Below are 19,672 nucleotides of genomic sequence, written 5' to 3'. Positions count from 1 at the left end.
TAGAAAGGGCAAATCCTTAAATTAGAAAAAAAGCAACAAAAAACCAAAAAGCGAATCCTGACCAAGATTATTATATTTCTTGATTTGATTCAGATTTCTTGTTTTCCAAATTCTATTTCCAAGGGGGAAAGAAATGAATCCATGTGTTTGTATTGCAGCTGTGATTTTGACAGAGTTGTAAAATGCCCTGGTGGACCCTCATCTCCTCAGTCCACCACCAGACCAGAGAGGCACCTCTGCAGAGGTCAGGGAGCTCAGTAAGAACACATGAATTAAGATAGTTGTATGTCTCTGACAATCCAATATTCTAAGGGTTGCAAGAGAACTAATAGAAATTCCGACGATTCAATTGACCAGAGCTTGATTGATTCCTCGCAAAAAACAAAACAGCTGGTTGCATTTCTACAGATTACTTTTGCTTCCAGCGGGATCCTTGTAATTTGAGGTTAAGCTTCAGCTCTTGTGGCAGCTCGGTGGTTGCTCCTTCTAGTGGGCGCTATGTTAGAGCACTGCAGTTTTGGCTGCTCAAGACACTGCGGCTCCCCCAATTGTGCTTCAGAGAAAGCTGCAAGCATCAGGCATACAGAGGAGCCCACAATATAGTAAGAGCAATGATCATTGTTCTCTGGCTCTGGAAGAGACCCGTTTCTGAGACGCTGAGATGGGCATGTTGAAATCCAGTCTAGCGCATAGCTGCCAGTCAGGATATTTGAGCCTGTCAGCATGTCTCCTCTGAGAGTGAGGGGCGAGAGAGATCAGACTGATTTTGTGCCACTGGCTTGAGCTGATGGCTCCTGACAAGCCGATTGACAATCGTCTTTGAAATCTGGTAGGGGTTGAATTGCTCGGATCAGATGATGTTGTCTTTGTTTTAATTTTGCGAGCCGGTTATCTGCCAAGGGAACGAAAGCGTTGCCTCCCTCCCCGCTCCGTTATATTACCCAGTCAGCGGCCCGCGGGGGAGACAGAGAGAGGTTCAGATATAACCTGTTTGAATCGGTGGAGTTGAGAGTCAAGGAGTGACTGGGTGGCTGGTGAGTGCACTCCCCTCGCTGGGATGGGGACTCTGTAAATAGTTTATACATTTCAGTGAATCATTATATAGATGGAATAGTTTTGTGACCAATCAGCTGCTGCTTCTGGAGAGATGACCCCCGCAGGCCTGGCTCAGGGGGCTGCCGAGGGCATCTTGTTTGATTATTATTATTGTTTAACAGAAACCGCTGACCTACAGTCTGTCACATAGACTGTTTTGCAGAAGTACTCAGATTTTGATCTGTGAATGAGTTCATGCATGGATTGAGTTAGGTATTTATTTTTATGCACAGACCTCTTTTGTAGAAGATTTGCTTTTAACTATAATGAATGGTTTCATTTCAAAAGTCTGGGATAACAGTTTTTAATGTGGGGATTTTCAGTCAAGACGATACTCTCTCCGAGACAAACTGCGCATTGGTCACTTTATAGCTAATATCAGATAAAAGAATATTCATTATATCTAGTTATTTACATTTTAAAAAGGTAGTGTATAACGTCAAGACGAGTTCTTGTTTCTTTTTTCTTGAGTATACCTGTAACTAATGTTTCTAAAGCGTCCAATTGAGAATTCATAAATCTGTACAAGTCGAGAATGCTGCTAATCTATATAGTTTCATTTATACTGTATACAAAAAAGAAAAAAAGGTTGACGTGTATACATATCAGCTACAGGAGCTACAGGTACAGAGGGCAGACTGGGGAAGCTAGTACACACACACACACACAGAGGTGCAGAGAATTCACACACACACACACACACACCCCATTGTCATTGGCTACCTGAGCATCTATAAAAGGGCTGAACAAAAGCAGGCATGGCTAACCCATGTGGTATATAGTATGTTAACCCTACGAGATCTTATGGATTACCCTGGACTTCTCCCTTGTCTGTATTGGTGTCCCTGTACGGTGTTTTAGCAGATCTCACTAGTAATGAATTAGTTCTGCAATTACCAGAGACGCGCAGTGCTGTTACGGATTCTTTCCCGTCAGGGAGATGAGGTGCGCTGGGCTGCCGGTTCGCACCCAGCCTCCACCCTATTACTAGTTCAAACTTTTCTTCAAATGCATATCTGAAGCATCAGTGGACAGCGTTGTTTGTTTGTTTGTTTTAAGCAGTCTGTATTTACATGTAGGTGCATGGGAATTGCTGTCTCCCGGCTAAGATGTGTCTTGACTGCAAGACCGTGCGAGCGAGTGTGTGCGCGGCTCGCCGTAGCCTGTGAGATGCAGTGATTATTTCACCCACTTGATGGCTGTAGTGTTCAGGTGCATCAGAGACTTTATAAACACTTACGTCACGCGTGTGTAGGCATGTTTTAGAAGGTCAAGCAAGTTTATCATTCATGAAAGCTGCACTGAAAACTACTTTGCCCAACAGAGAAGGGTTTGGTAGTAAATTAACAATTTTGTAAGTTTAGATCAGACCGATCTAGAAAAAAGTGCAATATTTAAATCTTGGTTTTATTTGAAAAGATATATTTATATTATATATATATATATATATATATATATATATATATATATATATATATATATATATATATATATATGGAGAGAGAGAGACAGAGAGAGAACAAGAGATGGGAACTATTTCTCAGTTGTAATTTAGGACACACCCCCTTCCAGGATATTAAGATCCACCCCCACACTCAATTATCCAATCAGAGGAAACCTGCTGGCATTCTCAGAACATTTGAGTAACTCCTGCTGCACCTTCTCATCTTTCAGTGGAGTCCCATTAGTAATCACATGCATCTTTCCTTCACTCCTTACCACCCCAGTACTGTACACGTGCTTGTGAGATCATTCTGAGTATTTGATTAAAGACAACCGAGAGCTTCCAAAGCTGGGATGCACTCTGCTAAAACTGCAAAAACCACAGCCAGGTATTCCTTGCGGGATACTGTCATTCAGGTCCGGATTTTTGTTTGCAGAGATTCTGAAAAAAAGGGATTGCTGCATCAATAATAATACAATAATACAAGTTTAACGTACAGGCTTCAATCCTGTCCTAGGATAAGATGGACCCGTTGTGCTACACCAGGCAGACGGGCACTGCTTGAAAATCAAATCACATTGTGTAATACAATTGCAGGGCAGTGGCGTTTCTTGGAATATCAAGTTCTTCTTTGCCTTGCACATCTTATTCTTTATTCAGGACTTCCAACTTGCATACAAAACAAAACAAAAATGCAGTTTAAAAAAAGGGCTGAAAAATGCATCAATATTTTCTCTTTTCACTGTTGAATTACACAAAAGTTTAGCCCTCTCCTGCACCTGGGATGGTTCTGCTAGACCCAGTTAGGGGTCACGTCAGAGTCCAGTTCAATGCAGACTTCCTTGCTCTCGGGAGCAGGGGGACACTGGCCCAGCGCAGACACTCTCATTCATTTATTCTGGGTTTGGTTTTCAGTTTCCAAACTCTGCAAGGGGTGTGGGTAGGGCGAAAGCTCCTTTAACAGTTTTAGCAGAGCTGCAGGCCAGCTTGTTTTGTCTTAAACGCATGCAAATGTCCTACAGAAGTAGTATTTCTTATTGAAGTGTGTTTATCTGCATACAGTATTTGGTTGATCCGTTGTTTGATTGTTTCCGTTTTGTTTCCTTTGGTTGGAGTTATACAGCTAGGCTGTAGACAGACATATCAGGGGTTTGGAAAGCACAGGATGGGAGATGGGGTGAGGATGGTATATTCCTGCCCTCGTCACAGACCCACTACAAACACAACGGGGTTACACCAATTCTCTTAGGATGTCCACCGAAACAGCACCGATTTCTCCAAATCAACATTCCAAATCCAAAAAACGGACAAAAATAAGTGCAACACTCCACAAGAATCACAACCCAATCTGTACCCCGTAGGGGGGTGGCAGTCTGCCAACTAGAGGAAATATCTTAAGTTAAACTCCTTCATTAAAATGTTTTAAAAATATATCTAATACTGTATATAATTATATATGCTTTTTTCGCTCTTTTTTCTAATGTTGTATTGTAGATGCTGAGTGACTCAGCCAACAGTGTGTCTTATCTCCAGTATAAATACAAGTGCTGCTTTCATCAACATCAGTGTCGAGTCGCAGCCTGCTGGCATGTGCATGCATTTTTAACGAATAGACCAAACCGCAACTGGTAGTCTGTATGCATGCATGCACAGTGAGCGGGAGGTGCAGGACCTGCGCTTTCTGACCCACGCTACTTTATTTTTATAGAATAGAATTTTTTATTTTTGTTGTGTTCAGTTATATATATATATATATATATATATCTATATATATATATATATATATATATATTATTATCACCTTTGACCATTAAAATGAGGGAGCTTAGCTTTGGAATCACATCACTCTGGACAATTTTCAAAATGTCCTGGAACCCTCTCCCATCCTCTACGGCCATCCGAAACCCCGAGCGAGAGCCAGGACTGTTGTCTCCGGCTATGCCAGAGAAGCAGATTTCCAACTTCTTGTTTGTTTTGTGTTTTAAATCACAGGTGTGTAATACACATTTTGTACGAATGTTTTCACAGTAGGGTCTCATTTAGAGCAAAGAAATTATCTAAAGGTAACCATGAGATGTAGATGTATTACATTTTTAATAATCAGAGTGGGTTGTTTTCTGCTCTACCTTCTTAGGTGCTGTATTTCAGTAGACCTGTAGTGTTTCTTTGTGGTTTCAGTTCTAAGTGTGCAATATGCAAATGGCAAAGGGGGCACGGGTGGGAATGGGGAAATCTGTAAATAAAAGTATAAAAAAAAACACTAGCTAGCTGATGTGTTGGTGTGAGTTGAATATTAAAAAAAAGAAGAATGTTATTCTCTATTGTGTGTTGATTGATAGTTAAAACTTAAAGGGGGGTTTCTTTCATGTCAACTGCTTCTATATCAATTGCTTCTGGCTTTCCTGTACCATTTTATAGATATGTCTGCACAAAATGCAATAAACTAATCATTTTATTACATTGTTGACTGTATCAAGCTCCTTTATATGACTATGCTACCTTGTGCGAGGAGATATAATATATACAAACACAAGGCTGTCTCGGTAAACACCTCAGAGTTTGAAATCCCTGTACGTATTACTGCATGTTGCCTTGGTACCTGTGCTGGAGTCGACTGAAATATTGAACTGAAAGAATGCAACAGTAATATTTTGTGCAAGAATTTCCTTTGAAAATGATGAAACAAGCAAGGTCTAGACACAGATCAGCAGTATTTTAGTCTTGCCAACAACAACAACAACCACCACCACCTGCCACCAAGTGGTCTAATGTGCAGCAAGAGGAAACTACCGGACAGCTCAGAAAGCAAAATGAGCAGCCGGTCGAGGAAATCAAAAGAGCAGCATTAACCTAGCATTAGATTTTCCTACAGTAAAAACGAGCTAGTCCAGCGAAATGAGCGGGTACCTGCCCTTTCCACACAGACACAGCACCACCCCCACATGGACAGAGAAGGCTCTGAAACACTCCCCATGCATGTGAACACTGGAGAAAGCAAACTGCACCCAAACCTACATGAAGACCACAACATCCCCATCAAAATGGACAGATACACACAGGGGGAAATCACTCAAATTAGACAGGCATGGACTTCGTACTGTTTTAATCTGAATATCAGCAACAATGCTGTTCACTTCCCAAGGCTTACATCAGAATCCAAAGCAGGGTCCTGTATGAAATGATTCATTTTATTTAAAAAGACTACAGTATTTAAAGTACAAACATATCATCTGCAGCTTTAACCAGTTTTGTAAATGCTACTGTACAGTACTGTAATGATCAGACAACTCATTAAAAACCAGCACTTTCAGGACCATCAATCATTTAATTTCTATAGTTGAAAAGGTACCTAAACACTTGAAATAAAAAAGGTAAAACATCCAAGAAATAAATATTTACAGTGTAGCCTTCGTAGGCACCCCTACTCTCTGCTTCAATTTAAATACAAATCTCCAGACAACTTCTAGCTGCTCTTGCTTCTGCAAAGGAAAAAAAAAAAAGTGACATATAATGTCCAAAAAAATCTAACTGAAAGGACTGGGCAGAATGTGGCCTCAGTGCATTAAAGGGGTCTCTGTGGGACGAGTAGGTTGCACCACTCTTTGGGATGTTAGTAGTGGCGAGGGTAATGCCCCATGGTAGTAGCCTGCCCCATGCCCTGCCCAGGCCTGGGAACCTGCTGGCTTCCTGGACTGACAAGGTGGTTGATAGAAGGGCCGCTCTGAATCAGGGTGTCCAGTGCCTTCTGTACACTGGGGTTGTCGAAATTGATCCCCGAGCCACCAGTGCTTGACCTCTGCACCCCTGCACCGCCCGACGGGCCAGACATTCGGCCAGGAGGAGGGCCATATGGAGGGGGGACCCCTGGGGGCATGACTGGGGGTCTCAAGGCTGCCCGGGGGTTCATGGCTTGCATCATGCTGGGGACCTGGGATGCAGAGGTGGGCATCTTGGACATGGAGGGTGGGGGAACACCCTGGGAGACCCCAGGGTTCTGACTGCTCATGGAGGAGCCGTAGCCCTGCGTTGAGGGTGGGGGGACCCCAGGAGGGGGAGCACCGCTGTTGAACAGGCTGAGGATCTTGGCCTGCAGCTCCTGCTGGTGGTTGGCAGTGTTCTGGGGGTTGGAAGCCTGAGGGGGAGGCAGGTGGGGTGCGGTAGACATGCTTTGAGAGGACGGAGGGGGGGGATCAAGGGCTCCCACTCCAGAGGCCGAGGCCGGAGGACGAGACGCTGAAGGAGAGGAGAGAAATGGTGGAGGTTAGAATCAGAACACAAAACAGGGACAGACACTTTCAAATTTAGAATTACATTTAACAAGCCGAGATATTTCCAATAATTAACTAAAACTGCTAGATAATTTGCCTCTTAAACTTGAGTATTACTGTAGATGCCTAGTTTAGACAACGTTCATGGTTACCTATGAACTTGTTACCTGAATGAGGGTCGTTGCTTGTTCGGAGAAGCCTTTCTCTCTTGTCCCTGAGATAGCTGATAAGGCGGTCCATCTCATCCAAGGTAAGATACCTGTTGGGATCCATTGCATGAAGAGTTCAGACACCCACTGGATTACAAAATCACCAACACACTGCTAAGGTGTATAGCCAAGACCGGAGTACAGTTCTTGGGAAGTTAACTTCATCTTACAAAAAATACAAGGCGGGAGACTAGACCCAGACCCAACATGCACACTTGCAAGCACAGACTGCACACACACTTAAGATGCAGTGATAGTTTAGGTAGCTGAAGCACAAACTAAAAATTAAGTCTTCCAACTTGCACTTCTGGTGGAACAGAATAGCTCAGACGCACTTGCAGTCTCTCCAGAGAAAATAGTGAAATATTTGAAGCTGGTGCAGCCAGGGGGCTCTAGACTCACCTGCCCTCAGACAGCAGTGTGATGACAGGCTGGAGTGAGATGGGATGACCTTCTCTCTCATGTTCCCGCATTAGCACCTCATCTGCCATCTTGGCAGCCTTCCTAGCAATCTCCTCCCGCTCTTTGTCACGGTTCTCCACTTTGAAGAGGTCGTAGTTGTGCGCCACCAGAACCATAGCATCTTGCAACGGCATGTTGCGGTGCTCTGAACAAAAACAAAGCCATAGTTTTAACACCACACCCATGCAGCTTACTGATGTGAATGCAACAACATACCAAACAATTAATAGTACTGCATTGAAAAGTCTCATCCATTACCAAAAAAAAAAAAAAAAAAAACCCTCCACAGCTATTCAAGGTTGTATCATGAGCTTAAAGCAGATGCACTTCCAAATTTTAAAAAGTGTTGAACAAAATGGGGAATGGCTCAATGTAGCCCCCCATCATACCTCCACTCATCCCTAATGTCTGCTTCACTAAGAGATTCCCCACCCAACACACCTGGATTTACAAATGTACAAATTTAAGTTGAACTCTGTAAAAGCTGCTCGGTTCATAAAAAAGGAACAGATGTTAAATCCAGGTTACTAGCAAACGCAATAAATCCAGGAGAGCGTGCTCACTCACCCTGGGGCGTCCCATAGAGGATGTTGACTGTGCAGGAGCGGTGCACTTGGTGCTGCTGAGTGATGATGATGGCAAAGGGGGTGCTAGCTCTGCCTACATCCTCCAGCGCCTGAGTCAGGGACACCTCTGTGTTGAGGAAGATCAGATCCACAACCATGCCCAGGTCACGCACCTGGCGACCCACTGTCTCCGCATACTCCCTACAGAGAGGAGCGAACCACGAGACGAGCCACGAGGAACGTGCGGGGGGGGGGGGGGGTGGAAGAAAAATAAAATAAGGTCTACAGTTCTGACATGCTATGGCAATTAAACAATGAAGGACATACCTGTTGGAAAACATGGATTGAGAATTGATTAGCAGTTTGCTACGCATGTGGACTGGCAGAGCTATACTGGTGTTTTTTTCTGAAAAGAGACTAATATTGCAGATAGCAGACTGTTTGGTTCAAATTGCATGTACTGCTTACAATTGATAGAGGCCTTGTGTCTACAAGCTTCTTGCCCAGCATTGACTGCAAGCTAAAAAGATAACAATGCTGTGGACCAGAAGGGGCCAGGCTGTAAGACTTTGGAATGCAAAGCATAAAGGGGCTAAAGGCTCCCAGGGACTGGCGTTGGACCCAGAGGTTCTCAGAGATCAAAAGAGATAATGCCACTGGGATCAAAGGGGCAGATTTACTGACCTTTTTTCTCCAGGAGTGTGAAGAATGCACCAAGTTCAAAGGTTGTTACACTAGACTACACACACACACAGACTAAATTAACAGAATAAGGTGTTGTACCTTGACCATTGGTTAAGTGTCAGAGAAAGGGGAAGTGGACCATCTATACAGAAGAGTATTTAATGTCATGCAAACATTGTAATGATAAGTATTCTGTTTGTTTTGTACCTGGATCTGCAATATAAGTCTTTTCAGAAAAGAACACCAGTATAGCTCTGCCAGTCCACATGCGTAGCAAACTCCTAATCAATTCTCAATCCATGTTTTCCAACAATACCCTTAGTTGTCACTGTGATCTGGTTGTTTGAAGTACTTTATTGTATCCTGGGATCTACAGAGAAGCAGGAGGGTCATTCTAGGGACTCACTTCTGCTGCTTGTTCACCACGATGACGGAGCAGTCAACTGCACGCTCAGCGTCGTAGCGCCTCTGCAGCTCCTCGTAGTACTGCCGGTACAGCTCATCACGTCGCCGATCGTCTGGACGCACGGGTTCCGCTGCAAGGGGACATGCCATTACTGCTCACGCACATCCTTACACCACGATCACACATATACTTGAGCAGAGGTGAGCAAAAAAAAAACAACTTGTGAAATAAACAGGCATTACACTGCTTGACAGAAAGTCCATACTAAAACCTGCAACAGTTACATTTATAAGTTTTTAGTGCAGTTTTTATTTCTCAGGTAAGTGGTGTAAACTGGAGCAAAACCATAGGTTATCGAAAGAGCTGAAACATACCTCCAGGTTCCCTCCTGCCATTCCAAGGGTCCCTGCTGCGATCCATAAACGGCTCTTCTTTCCTACGGTAATACTCATCCATTCTATAGTACCGCTCGTAAGCTTCATCTCTGTAAAACAAACAAATTGGTTACAAAGTTACAAACACGTGTCTGATAAGGGATTGCTGGGTAGAAAGACAAAAATAGTTCTGTATATTAAGTCAAAACTATAGGCTGGTCACCAGACAATGGATGGTATTTCTTACCTCAGGGCTGGATCACGGGGGTCCACCCTGGGCTCCTTTTCCCTGCCCTCTGCATGGTACCGGTCGAAGTGGGGGTCCCGGGGGTCATGCTCCCTGGAGTGGGTGCTGCGAGGCTCACGGTCCCGTGGCTCTCGTGCATCTCTGTGGTCCCGGGCCTCCCTGCCTCGAATCGGGGAGCGCGAGCGGGGCTGCACCTCCCTCTCATTCCCATAGCCGCTGTACAGCTCTCTGGGGGGAAAACACAGGGGCCTGTCAGTGAAGCAGGGAGCAATAGGTGCTGGAATGACACATCAAATGTGGAAATGAGAGAGTCTAAATGCCAGGTCTCCATACAAACTCTGCCCAAGGAGCAAATGGTTCCTCGGCCAAAAATAGTGGGTGCCAAATACAATTGTTGGGTGTCACTTTAAGAAGTTTGTTTGCTTCTGTATTCAACTGCTTAATTGTATAAAACACAGAAATGCAATGCCTGCACTCACTTATTTGCTGACTCACTGTTCACCTTTGATGCCAGACAGACTTGCTCTGCCTTGCCTCTGTGTGATCTGTTCTACCATTACAACCATTCTTCCTCATGCTGTTATTTTCCATCTTTGGTGCTTTAAAAAGTGAACTTCAAATTTCCTGCAGTTCTGCCTTAAACTCAGTCCACTGAACTAATCGTGAACTACATAGTTACCCAATCTTTTTTCTCCAGAATCAGAGTTTGTGTCGCCAATGTTTAAAACTTTTGCAACACTTTGCCAGCGTGTGTAATCTGGTCTTTGTTTCCTTTTACCCGAGGTAAGCCAAGGCTTATTACTGCTTTTTATTTTCTCAGTTCTTTCGTATTCAACCAGACCATCCTTCTCACACTGTAGCATAAAGGACGGGCACTAGTATCACAGCGCATTGACACACGACACGTGAGATTCACACAAAACAACAAGACAACACCTTGCTGGTGTTCGGTACTCTTTAAAAAAAGTGGTAGTATCTTGTGTTATACACCCCCACCAAAAAAAACAAACACACGAAGTTGCCAAAAATATTTAGGTTGCAGTCTGGAGCCCTGCATACTGTGTGAGCCAGATATAGTTGAGTTTTAGGAAGTGTTAATACACCGGTACAAACAGGACCCCACTTGAATTGTAAATGTTCTCTACTTAAGATTAAATTATATTACAAACACAGACTTCTGATTTGGAAAGTCACTATAGGGATATCTGCAGGCAGAAACTGCTAGAAAACAAGAAACGCACCTAAATGATGCCTCTTCGAGATGCTGCGATTCTCTAAAGTTACGGGACTGCCATTTTGATGGTTATCTACACGGTAAGTTGGCAGGGAGGGAAGTCCATCATACCAGAAGACTGCTAGCAGTGTCGGTTTTAAAGAAGCTGGCTGAAAATGAGTAATTCCCAGACCAAGAATTCACTCGCAATTTAAGGAATTCATCTAACTTGAACATGATCAAGACGGTCATTTGACCAGAACATATATCACTCTTACAATTAAAAAAAACATATACATTTCACTTAACAAAAATAACAAGATTTTTTTTTATTTTTAGTGTTTGGTTTGTTTTTAAATCGGACCCTAAAGACATTTGTTAAACCCTCATCCTTGTATGAAGTTATAAATGAATAAGCTGAACCCAAGCCATAGCAAGTTGGTCACTGACGGTCAGATTTCTCGTGTCGAGCTGTCTACGCGTTCAGAGGACTGGCAGAGAAGCTATACAAATAGCAAGAAGGGTCCAAGAGGATCTTCCCAGCAAAGGGAGCGGGGGTAGATGGGGACACTTGCAGCTCCACCGTAATCACCTTTATTCAGAAGGTCAGCCACAATATTCATGATCTTCCTCGACGTTCTTGTTCCCGTGTAACAAAGACTGATGGGGAGTGCTGGTATGGCACAGGTTTGCCAAGCGGACAAAACTTTCTTCAAGCAAGGCAATGAAGCAAAAATCAGTATCCCCTCTGGGGGGGGGGGGGGGGGGGGGGGGGGTGGAAGACTACTGAAAAGAGCATGAAAACGCAGACTTGTCGATCCTGTATAAATGCTCATGATTAAGATTTAACTTCCACGGCACTCTTTAGTTGTGTACTTTAATAAACCCTTGATTTTAGAGTTTTAATGCGGAGCTCCAACTCATTTTGATCTATTAAATCAATAAAGTAACTTTTGCATACATTCTATTAATACAAATGACAGAACAGGCACTGATTTTATTGTCACACAGAAAATGGAGTTCAACAGCACACACTGTAGATCAAGCGCTCTACCAAAACACTGATGGAGACGGGCTGGTTTTATTTATCATTTGGTGTACGCTTCAAGAACCGTTTGTTTATAAAGAACTGAAACAGCTTTAAAAAAAAAAAAAAAAAGGGAAAAGCCTGTTCTGTTTGGCAGTCAGTAAGGATTTTTACTTGAAACTGAGATCATGTCAAAAACACAGTTTTTAGTTTTGACTCACTATTAGGTTAACAGAAGCTGCTGCAAAAACAAAATTCCGTTTTAGATCATAGAAAATTGTGTTTCCTAATCGACAGGACGGGTTACCAGAGAAGGCGACATGCTGTTTCATCTTCACACCCAGACTGGGACTTCGCTCGACGTTACATTACCTTCGTGGGGGGCTCTGGCGGGACTGAGCTTTATGCTGTCTTCGCTCCGCTGCCATATTAACATCTGAAAATAAACCAATCCACACGTTCAACACACCAGTTACAAGAAATTAGATCAAGCACTTGCTTTTTAGGGATGAACAACCGAACACATGAAAACAAGTTTTATTTTTTGTTTGTTTTTTTGGAATGAGTTTTAAGGACTTTAAAATTGCTTAGAAGTTCTATACATAAACTAATAAAATCTGCCCATTAACCATCCATACAAAAACAAAAATCACAAGGAAGACATCGATTGAAAGAGGACTACATTAAAAACACATTTGATGCAGAGATGTTTTGTAATAAACCACAAAAGACTTGACTTGAAATGCAAGACCCTTCCTCACTGACAGGTAGGTGTCTTGAGCATTTGACATTGACATGTGTCACTATGCAGCAACATATTAATAAATCACATCCAACAAGTGTCCCTCTAGGACACCCTTCTTTAAAAGGCCAGTTATGACTTTGAATATTTATTGGTGCAAGAAAAACTAAACTGCGGTGTATTGAAATGCTTGATTCATTGACAATTAGATAATTGTCTGTATTGCCATAACGTTAGGCAACAATAAAACGAAGTCCAGCGTATATTTAAAAGAAATGTTGAAATTTATACAAAACCTCCAAATAATTTTAGATTACACCAGCATTTTAACCATTGAAGAATAAATCGTCAAAACAGTGTAACCCTGCAATATTTAACTGAGTTACTCAGGACTGTAGAAATTGTAAGATAGTGGTTGCAAGTTTGGCAAAAAGCCATTTGTGAAAATACTGTTCCCCCAAAATGTTACTTTTCCAAAAATCGTAAAAAGAGATGACCCGATAAAAACGAGACCTAAATGTTGGTAAAGATGTGCCGTAGCAAAAATTGAATTTAGAAAACAGAGGCCATCAAATTGACAGAAGTATTTGTGTCAAAGAAATTTCAAGACTTTTTATTGTTATTTAAAGCAGTTTAAAATGTATATTGAACAGTTCCACGTTTAACAGGTTTTCAGACTGCCTTACACCCCCCCCCCCCCCCCCCTCCCCTTCCCTTCCCTTATTGTCACCTGGGTATCAAAACTATGGAAGTTGTGGCATGTCCACTGTGGCACATAACTGTTCACTTTAAGATTTGTTTTATTTAAATGCTTGGCCAACAGCTCAACTTCAGTGGAAACGGTCTCTGGACTTTCCTTAACTAAACACGTGCATTTCAGGCAGAGACCAAGCTCAACTATGTGCCTTGGAAGTCTAACATACCTCACAAACGAACGCAAAATACAGTGACAAGCAATTGGTAACTGGATCCCTTGTACAGGTTAAGTTACCACCCCCAATATATTATCCATTAGCCCCCTATAAATGTATCTACACACTGTTTCTTGCTACCCAAAGTGACAACACAATGAGGGGCAAAAAAGCCACCTGGTACACAACGTTAACGAATCCAGTGCAATGATTTCCACAGTTTTAGGTGCTCGGGCCAGAGGAATGCAAAATACCACAAATAGATGTGTCAGAAGACTTGGTTTGTGGGCAGGATGCGCAGTGTGCTCTGTGCAGACAGCACGCCCCTGAAAACTAATGAGATCTTACCTAATTTATACCCTTTATAAATGCGACCGTTTTCCCCTGCCTTTGCCGACTCCGCCTCGTCGATTCTCTCAAACTGCACAAATCCATATCCACGGAAAATGGAAAGCGCTGGAAAAAGGAACATTTTAAACAGATATACTCGCTGCCCATCTCATACCAGGACTAACCGCAGCACTTAAAACAGTCACACAAGAGTCTGCGGTCAAGCAGTCCGTAATGCAGCATTTCACCAAGTTTGATATTTTGTAACTAAGAAATTTACATTAGCAAATCTAAATGTTAAACAAAACCCATACTGAATGCCCTTAAATGGCTGTTCCTGTTAATTTAAAAACTGCTGTAAAATCCTATTGTGTGTGTCACATTTCTTACTATAGTAAATGAACAGTACACCACCTCTACCAAAGGTGAGAGCGAGAGGACAGTTCTGGGAATGGTGAATCAAGGCTTGCGTGTACATGGAAGTGGGGAGGTGAGGGCTCTGCATTGATGCCTTCAGGCACAACTACAAAGGCAGCACACCAGCATTATAAAAACTGAACTTCAGCTGTCCATGCACCCTGTGAAAGGGGCACCTTTTTATTGTATTTAATTAAAAGATAAAAACTGCACGTCAGAACACTAACCGTTGATTTTGCCGTACTTCATGAACAGGTCCTCCAGGTCCTTGCGCTCCATGAGGTTTGTCGGCAAATTCCCGACAAATATCCTGCGCTCCAGGTCCCGAGGATCATTGCTGTTGGTGGTGTGGTGAGAGGGGCTTCCACTGCGGCTTTTTCTGCGAGACATCTTGCTTCCCTTGGTTTTATAAAATGAGCTCTAAAATTTACGTAATGTAACTTTTTTCCTGGTCCAAAAACGTCATTACGCCGTAAATATAAAAAGAAAAAAAAAAAAAAAAAAAAAAGAGAAATTCCCAGATAAATTAGTTCCCACCAAAATGTCTAACACTGAAAAACAAATGCTGTTTTAATAATTTACACGACTGCATATTAACATTAAATTCATTATACTAGATTTAAATGACATTTAAGTGGAGTTTGGTTGAAGCAGGGAAGACATAATATTCTCACAGCTGTAACAAATGCTGCACATCATGGCCAACCAGCGTCCTCTGCAGGATAGAAACTTAAACTACACGCTTTACTGATTCTGTAGCTATGGGCATTAACCATTCGTGATGGGTTACCTAGCGTCCAACAAGAGTACCGACCTCGACACGGGTCGCTGATAACAGCAACTCCAATCACTGTTCAATTCAATGACGTTTTAGCTCAACTATTTTTCGGTCCCGCTTATTTAACAACAAACAGACACCATTAGGTATTCAAGAGGCTTTAACAGGGGGGTGTATACGCGGGTGCAGCAAGCGTAACATCTGCGCCAAGACACGTCTTCAAACAAAAAATAAAAGCAGACCTTTTTGCTTTTTACGATGGGCCAGGCGGGGTGCATCACTATCCCTGCCTGTTTCTAGAATGCGATGCTCAGTTGAAATGGCTTTGATAATCTAACCCCCCCCCCCCCCCCCCGGTCAGAGCAAGACAGCGCCAGGGACCGAAAAATGCTATTCTCTGTTTCAGCGGGAAATCCAGGTTTTGCGTGAGCTCGCTTTCAATCGCTTAAAAAAAGGATCCGAGTCAAGATGCAGTGTGTTTAACAGTGGTTTGGAGAAGTTTGCATGGAGTATGTGTTTGCATACAAGCAGTTCAAATAAGCAATTCAGCTAACCATTCGCAGTTAATATCACGAATTTCCACTAGAAACATTAGAGGTTTCAGGAAACATTTGCACTCCTCAAAAAGGAAAAAAAATACACACAGCACGGATTCGCCGGTCCCTGATCTCACATACCCACCGCCCCCGCTATTGAAAGGCAGTCTCGCCCACGCAGACACCAGCGTGGCTCAGTCCCCACGCGTCCGCCATGTTGCGTTACAAACCCGAGCAACAAAAATGGAGAACGGCAAGCGGGCATTTTGATGCAGAAATGAAAACACACGAACAAAACATCGCACTCACATAAAAATGTGAAAACTGGTTTTATTCTTAACGCGTCGGACACGACCACACACACACACACACACACAAACCAAAACAATACAACAATACCTTTTTATTCACACGTCCACGCCAGCGCTGCGTATGAATGAAACACAACGGACTCGACGAATCACTCAGCAAAAAAACAACACGACACCCAACAACGCCAGAAAAGCTACTGTTGTATGCTTGCGGCAGCATTTAAAACGAAAAATACGGTTTAAAAAAAAAAACAGCCTGAAGAAAACACTTTTAAAATAATAATAAAAAAAAGTATTTGTTTTAAAAGTGCATTTACCCGCATAACACCGTGTCCCGTGCACGCCGAAATACACGCAATTTTAAGACTCCCCTCCTCCTCAAACAATTCAATTTAAATTATTTCTTACCGGCAGCTTCTAGATAAATGTGTCTTCGTCTCTTTCTTGTTTGATTGTTTGTTCTTTTTTTTCTGGTAAAGTGTTTAATTTTTAAGTCGTTGCTAAAACGCGCGCAGCTCGGCGTCCTTCCACTTCCACAGTGACGCTCTCTGACGCTGATTGGCAGCGCTAAACACTTACGTTACGTTCTTAATGCCGTTGCTGCGTTACGTGGGACGGTCGCTTAGCAACTGAGAAAGAGATCGTCATTACATATTAAAACTTAAAATGAATTCAATCATCAAACTCTATGAGCAGAATACAAAATATGTTTTATTAAGAGATGACAAAATACAGTAAAGAACTGAAAGGATATGCATTTTCAAACACGAATTATAGTTTGCAAAGTAAAACTTAAAAAGTGAATTGAATTACACCGTGTAACAATTTTTTTTTTTTTTTTTTTTGTTCCTGGGTAGTAAGTGTTATTTCCTAATTGCTTAAAAGTATAGAAAATGGCTATTATTCACCACAAACTTTGCTTTTGTGACCAGGACAATGATATTTCAAAATATCACTATTTTACGATTATACTGTAAATACAGTATAATCGTAAATCTCGAAAAACTACTCACTTCTAAATCTTTTGTAGTCATTTTTGTATTACTTTAGTATAAATACATGATAATTTGGATTCATATGTTGTTTTTTTCTGACTTTATGTGAACGAAAAGACACACATTTGCCCGTTTTCCCATTGGAAATAGTGATATTTTGAAATATCACTGTCCTGGTCACAAAAGCAAAGTTTGTGGGGAATAATAGCCATTTTCTATACTTTTGAGGCATAAGCAATTAGGAAATAACACTTACTACCCAGGAACAAAAATTGTGTTACATAGTGTTATCCTGTTTGCCAGTAACTTGACTGGTAAGAAAGCAGACAACACATTTGCAAGTAGTCCTGCTTTATTTTACTTGCTGTAACACATCAATGTAAACTCTTCATTCCACAATGAACAGCGCTCTAGCAGCCAGCCTCACACATTGGGAAGCTCAAAGGGAAGACAGCAGTGAGAGGTATGAAATCGGTAGTGCTTTTATAACAGCGTGCATGCAGCCCTGCAGGGTTTGGAGCGGTTTATGTTGTGGCTAGGGTTACCATGTGACTCGGTCAGTTCTGGGTTTCCACTCACATCGCAATGCATTCTGGTAGGTCATTCTGGTGCACCTTTCACAACTACACTTACCAGAATGCATTGGGGTGTGCCCAACTCTCCTAGTGTACATGGTAACCCCCAGATGTACCCATCCCAGCTCTGCTGTGGAGTATAGCGTGCCCCCTTCTTCAATCATACATGCAGACGTGCTTGAGAAGCCGAGGCAGATCGAGCCAGGCGATGGCTGTCCTGTGTACAATGTGCTTCTGAATGATCTGCCGACACAGAGTCTGCAGGGAGGGAACTGAGGAAAGGAAAGAGAGAAGGATACACAGTGAGCCGATAGAAGGAGCAGCAGTATACTGCACTAAGGTCTTGCAGCACGGTCCAGATGAGTACACAGTTTACTGGCACTGCTCTCGCTCAGTCCGTTTCATAGTAGATTTCAACAGCAAAGCGGAACAGGGTTACCAGATCTCTCGGGATAACTGGGATTCTCCCAGGTCTCAGCCTTCATTTTATTTGTCCAGGTCGGAAGTAATGAATCCTCCTGGTTTTTGCTATTGTATTAACTTTTTTGTTTGTTTGTTAATAAAGTATAAAACTGTAGTGGTGTGCTCAGCAGTATATACAGTTATTTTAACTGCTTCAGAATTGAAGAGTTTAAGAAAACAATCCTGTTTTTTTTCACTCTGGAAGTGTTTGCCAGCGTTCCCCCGACGTGATGTGAATCTAGAGTGGCGGTATCTAGATCCGCTGCTGTTTTCATTAAAGCGTTCACCGTTCTCCTTCCACGATGGGCAGTACCTTCGTACAAGTGCACTAGTGAATGCACAGTTAAGTGTAATAAAGCATGGTGAAGGTATGGCAGAAGCATTTTAATGGGATGAGTAAGCATTTTAAATCCCAGAGAGGTATGCTAATACACTGCAAAATCATTGTGCAAATAAATCAAAGGCAAGGACCGGCTGCTAACAATGTGTGGGGGAGCTTTTCCAAACCTCCACTTCCAGCTGGGCTGTTTGAAATCGACTCTGAGATAGTCTGAGCTACAGCAGTGCCTGAAAACTGCCCACTCATCTGGCCTCTGCTGCGAAACGAGGTAATATAAACCCCATTGGGTTGCTACTGCAATTGAAACTGTTAAGAAGTCACAATGGAGTACTCACAGCCGTACTCCAGCTGGACCACTCTCACGCTCTTGGTAGCTGCAAAGACGTCCACCACAGCGTAGAGCGGCTGGTGTGTGGGGATCCCCCGGGAGCAGGGCCCCATGTCCTCTCCATTGATCACGATGTGCATGTCGGCGGTGCCCGGGGCCCTGGGCACATACAGCACCCCGATCCTGCTCCTGCGGGCCGTGGGAGGCAAGGCGTTGGTCTTGTACAGGTCGTCCAGGATGTGGCTGAACCTCCCGGGCCGGCTGCGCCCAACCAGCTTGTCCATGGGGATGCGTGTGCTCCCGATCTGCAGGTGGGAGGCGGTGAAGAAGTCCTTGGACCTGCTGGACACCCCCTCTTCCTCCTCCCCTTCCTCCGGAGGGGCCCGGTTGTGGTTCCGGGTGATGGCAAATATCCAGCTGTCTCCCAGGCTGACCAGGTCCGGGAGGGAGTATTCAGGCACCACTGCCAGGCTCCGGGGGTCGATGCCGGTCAGGCCAACCCTTAGGTGGCCACACCAGCCGAGCTCCTTCTCCTCGATCTCCACGAGGAAGAGCTCTCCAGGCAGCAGGGGCTGTTTGCTGAAGCAGACCCCATTGGCGAAGCTCTCCACTCGGGTGGCCTGCGTTCCTGTAGGGTCTATCCTCACATTGGTCCCGTGGACCTGGTGGAACTCCATGTAACGGCCGGAGAGTGCAGCCATCTTAGATGCAGGGGGCTGTGAGCCTGTAGCTGTGTGCCATGGCTGTTGCTATTTTTGACCTGCCTGCCACCGTCACTGTCTGGTTTGACAGGTGGTGCAGTTTGATTTGCAGGCCTGGGGGAGGCGGGAAGGGCAGGCATTATTTGGGGCGTCCATATAGGGTAAATGAGTAAACCACTATCCGCTCCTGGTCCTAGTGCCCATACCTTCTCTCATGAAATGACATCATTATAAAGATACAGGTGAATAAA

The 19,672-nt window shown here is 43.4% G+C and overlaps 2 protein-coding genes across 5 annotated transcripts; both read right to left on the bottom strand.

Annotated features, from left to right (window-relative positions):
• Positions 1–5,625: 5,625 nt before the first annotated feature.
• Positions 5,626–16,571, bottom strand: LOC121297997 (nuclear receptor coactivator 5-like). Of its 4 annotated transcripts, none has more exons than XM_041224668.1 (11): positions 16,429–16,571; positions 14,623–14,843; positions 13,997–14,104; positions 12,368–12,431; positions 9,756–9,983; positions 9,509–9,618; positions 9,135–9,264; positions 8,046–8,248; positions 7,419–7,623; positions 6,975–7,066; positions 5,626–6,772 (listed from the first exon to the last, which is right to left on the bottom strand). In XM_041224668.1, the coding sequence occupies exons 2-11, from the start codon at positions 14,783–14,785 to the stop codon at positions 6,150–6,152; spliced, it is 1,926 nt and encodes a 641-aa protein (XP_041080602.1). In that variant the 5' UTR covers positions 14,786–14,843; positions 16,429–16,571; the 3' UTR covers positions 5,626–6,149. The 4 variants fall into 4 exon arrangements, with proteins under 4 accessions (XP_041080602.1, XP_041080603.1, XP_041080604.1 ...); XM_041224669.1 differs by having other exon boundaries at positions 8,046–8,245; XM_041224670.1 differs by lacking the exon at positions 13,997–14,104.
• Positions 16,572–17,235: 664 nt separating this feature from the next.
• LOC121297844 (neuralized-like protein 2) lies at positions 17,236–19,477 on the bottom strand. The gene is made up of 2 exons (XM_041224379.1): positions 18,728–19,477; positions 17,236–17,862 (listed from the first exon to the last, which is right to left on the bottom strand). The coding sequence occupies exons 1-2, from the start codon at positions 19,419–19,421 to the stop codon at positions 17,747–17,749; spliced, it is 810 nt and encodes a 269-aa protein (XP_041080313.1). The 5' UTR covers positions 19,422–19,477; the 3' UTR covers positions 17,236–17,746.
• Between the last annotated feature and the right edge of the window lie 195 nt (positions 19,478–19,672).

The sequence above is a fragment of the Polyodon spathula genome, chromosome 23 (genome assembly GCF_017654505.1).
Source record: "Polyodon spathula isolate WHYD16114869_AA chromosome 23, ASM1765450v1, whole genome shotgun sequence".
Classification (NCBI taxonomy): Eukaryota; Metazoa; Chordata; class Actinopteri; order Acipenseriformes; family Polyodontidae; genus Polyodon; species Polyodon spathula.
The sequence above is the reverse complement of the archived record's forward strand: the minus strand, read 5'-3'. Positions and strand labels throughout refer to the sequence as shown.

Bases quoted from the DNA above. Each gene is read 5' to 3' on its own strand.
- LOC121297997 (XM_041224668.1), bottom strand. From the start codon at position 14,785: ATGTCTCGCAGAAAAAGCCGCAGTGGAAGCCCCTCTCACCACACCACC. The intron at 7,067-7,418 runs GTGAGTCTAGAG...GGATCCCAACAG, and splicing joins ACACTGCTGTCTGAGGGCAG to GTATCTTACCTTGGATGAGA. The intron at 6,773-6,974 runs GTAACAAGTTCA...CCTCTCCTTCAG, and splicing joins AAGCAACGACCCTCATTCAG to CGTCTCGTCCTCCGGCCTCG.
- LOC121297844 (XM_041224379.1), bottom strand. From the start codon at position 19,421: ATGGCTGCACTCTCCGGCCGTTACATGGAGTTCCACCAGGTCCACGGG. The intron at 17,863-18,727 runs GTGAGTACTCCA...TCCTTTCCTCAG, and splicing joins GGTCCAGCTGGAGTACGGCT to TTCCCTCCCTGCAGACTCTG.